At 64.4% G+C, this 2206-nt stretch overlaps 1 protein-coding gene across 1 annotated transcript in view; it reads right to left on the bottom strand.

Moving 5' to 3' along the window:
* The window catches only part of LOC105307463, a gene marked incomplete at its 5' end in the record, with an annotated part of 49416 nt that overhangs the window by 18784 nt on the left and 28426 nt on the right, over positions 1 to 2206 (bottom strand). The window contains one exon of the mRNA XM_023524841.1: positions 705 to 754. Coding sequence (XP_023380609.1) covers positions 705 to 754 — 50 coding nt within the window. The remainder of the gene's footprint in view (positions 1 to 704; positions 755 to 2206) is intronic.

The raw sequence follows: 2206 nt of genomic DNA, 5'->3' as shown, positions 1-2206 counted from the left end.
ATCACTGACAGGGCAGCTGAAGCCACGTGTAGATGGCCAGGGGCCCGGAGACCACCCTGGGGACGATGAAAGAACAGAGTCGCGTAGAACGTCCAAGCCGTGCCGGTGGGTAGGCTGCAGGTGACCACAGGAGGGTGACCCTTTTGGTGGCTGGAAACTGTCCCCCACCCTCCTCGCTCTAGGTTCTCCATGTCGCTCTTAGAGCCGGCAGCTTTGGGGGTCTCAGGAGAAACACCCCAGCTCCCAAAGGGACCCTCCGCATCCTACATCTGGGAAAGCTGAGGAGCACTGAGGGACAAACACAACAATAGGAAACACCCATGCCCGGGGGTGACTGCGTCCCCAGAAGTCGTGCCCACCCGGAAGCTTGGAGCGGAAACTTATCGGAGAACGGGGTCTTTGCAGATGCGATTAGTTAAGACAAGGCCATGATGGACTAGAGTGAGTCCTCGATCCTCCTGACGAGAAGAGGGAACGGAGGCAGAAACAGGGACACAGAAGGAGGAGGCTGCGTGACGACACGGGCAGAGCCCGCGAGGACGCCGGGGACAACGCGGCCAGTGAGGCCGGGCGAGGCCCCGCCCGCTCCCCCCTCGGGACCGCGGGGGCCTCCACGACGGCGACGGATAAGCGCCTGCTGTTTTAAGCCCCCGTCCGCGGTGTTTTACAGCAGCCCTAGGACAGTGAGACGGAGTGCGACACACCTGGACGGTGTGAGGGGACAAGGATGGCGGGGGGTGGTCCTCGGGGCAGTCTGTAAATCACGGGACCTCAGGCTGACCCAACCGCCTCATAACTTGAACCTCTCATGGGACAGGGACCTTATTTCCCACTGGGACACTGTGGACACCGCTTGAGAGCCAAGCTCCCCGAGCTTTCCTGAGCTCGGCCTCCAGCGAACGCTCACTGCGGGTCCTCGCGAGTCAACAGTTGCCACCGGGGCCGGCCGGCGGCTTTGTCACAGCCTCGCGCTGCCTGGTTCTCAGGAGAGTCCCCGAGGGAGGCCCGGAGACCTCCCACTCCCCGACTTACACATCCGGGCCCAGGGCTGGGCGTCAGACACGGGGAGCTCCGTATTTTAAAGGTTTGTCGTATAACCTCGGTTTTACGGGGCAGTCCCAGCAGCTCAGAGAGATCAAGCCACGTCCCAAGGCCACACTGCTAGGCGATGAAGGAGGCCCTTGCCCTCCGGCCTTCCTGCCACCAGCTGCCAGGTTCCTTGCAGCTGCTCCCCTCAGACTGGATAACTGGACTGGGAGGGACAGGCCCGGGGCCCTCGGGGGAGGCCCAGGAGGCCGGCTGAGGCCTAAGGCTGGCCAGTCCCTGGGCCCCACCCGCCCCCTGCTCTGACTCATCTCACTTTGGCCATAACCCTGATGGGGGGGTGGGGGGGACACGCCAGCCAGCGCTCACCCGGGTCAGGAAAACTTCCCGAAACCCAAACATTTTCTTTGGACCGAACTGCAGGCTGAAAGGACGCACCCTAATTACCGAGCCACGCGGAGCTCGCGGGGCCTGGCTCTGGCACACGCGGTCTGGGCGCCACGCTCCCGCGTGTCCTCAGGAAGCCTTTCCCAGTCGGCCGCCTCAAGGGAGCCTCCTGTCCCTGTCACCTGTCCCTGTCACCACCGCCGGCCTCAATCACCCTTCCTCAGGAAGCGAACGGGGGCTAAAGGCCAGGCAAGCCTTGCCCGAGGCCAGAGACTGCACGTCCCCCAGCACGGTGGAGGCGAAGCCCCCAGGGCAGGGGAGGGTCGGGAGGCTGCGGAAAACACACAGCCAGCCAGGGCCTCACCGACCGCAGAGACCACGGGCCCGATCGGGTGACAAACCAGAGGAGAGCGTGGCGCCGGCCGTCTCCAGTAACTCAGACGCACGGGGCGTGCGGGCTCCGAGGTGTCCCCTCAACGCCCTGGCAGAAGCGGCTGTTCCCTCAGGCCCTGAGTGTGTTTTCCTCATTCGGTGTCCCCGAGAACCAACGCGAGGTGCCAGGTACACAGTAGGCGCTTAATACACGTGTGCTGGACAAAACCTCACACACAAAGCCAGGGCAGGGCCTGTCCCCGTAAACACGGGGGGGAAACAGCCAGGAAAGGCCACTGCACCCCCGCGAGGAGGACCCGGGCTCGGGGTTACGTCTGTCCCGGTGAGGCCAGAGACTCGACCCCAGAACGGACGCGGGCGGCGGGCATGACGCGGCCGCAGC

This window comes from Pteropus vampyrus, unplaced genomic scaffold (genome assembly GCF_000151845.1).
Source record: "Pteropus vampyrus isolate Shadow unplaced genomic scaffold, Pvam_2.0 Scaffold499, whole genome shotgun sequence".
NCBI lineage: Eukaryota > Metazoa > Chordata > Mammalia > Chiroptera > Pteropodidae > Pteropus > Pteropus vampyrus.
The sequence above is the reverse complement of the archived record's forward strand: the minus strand, read 5'-3'. Positions and strand labels throughout refer to the sequence as shown.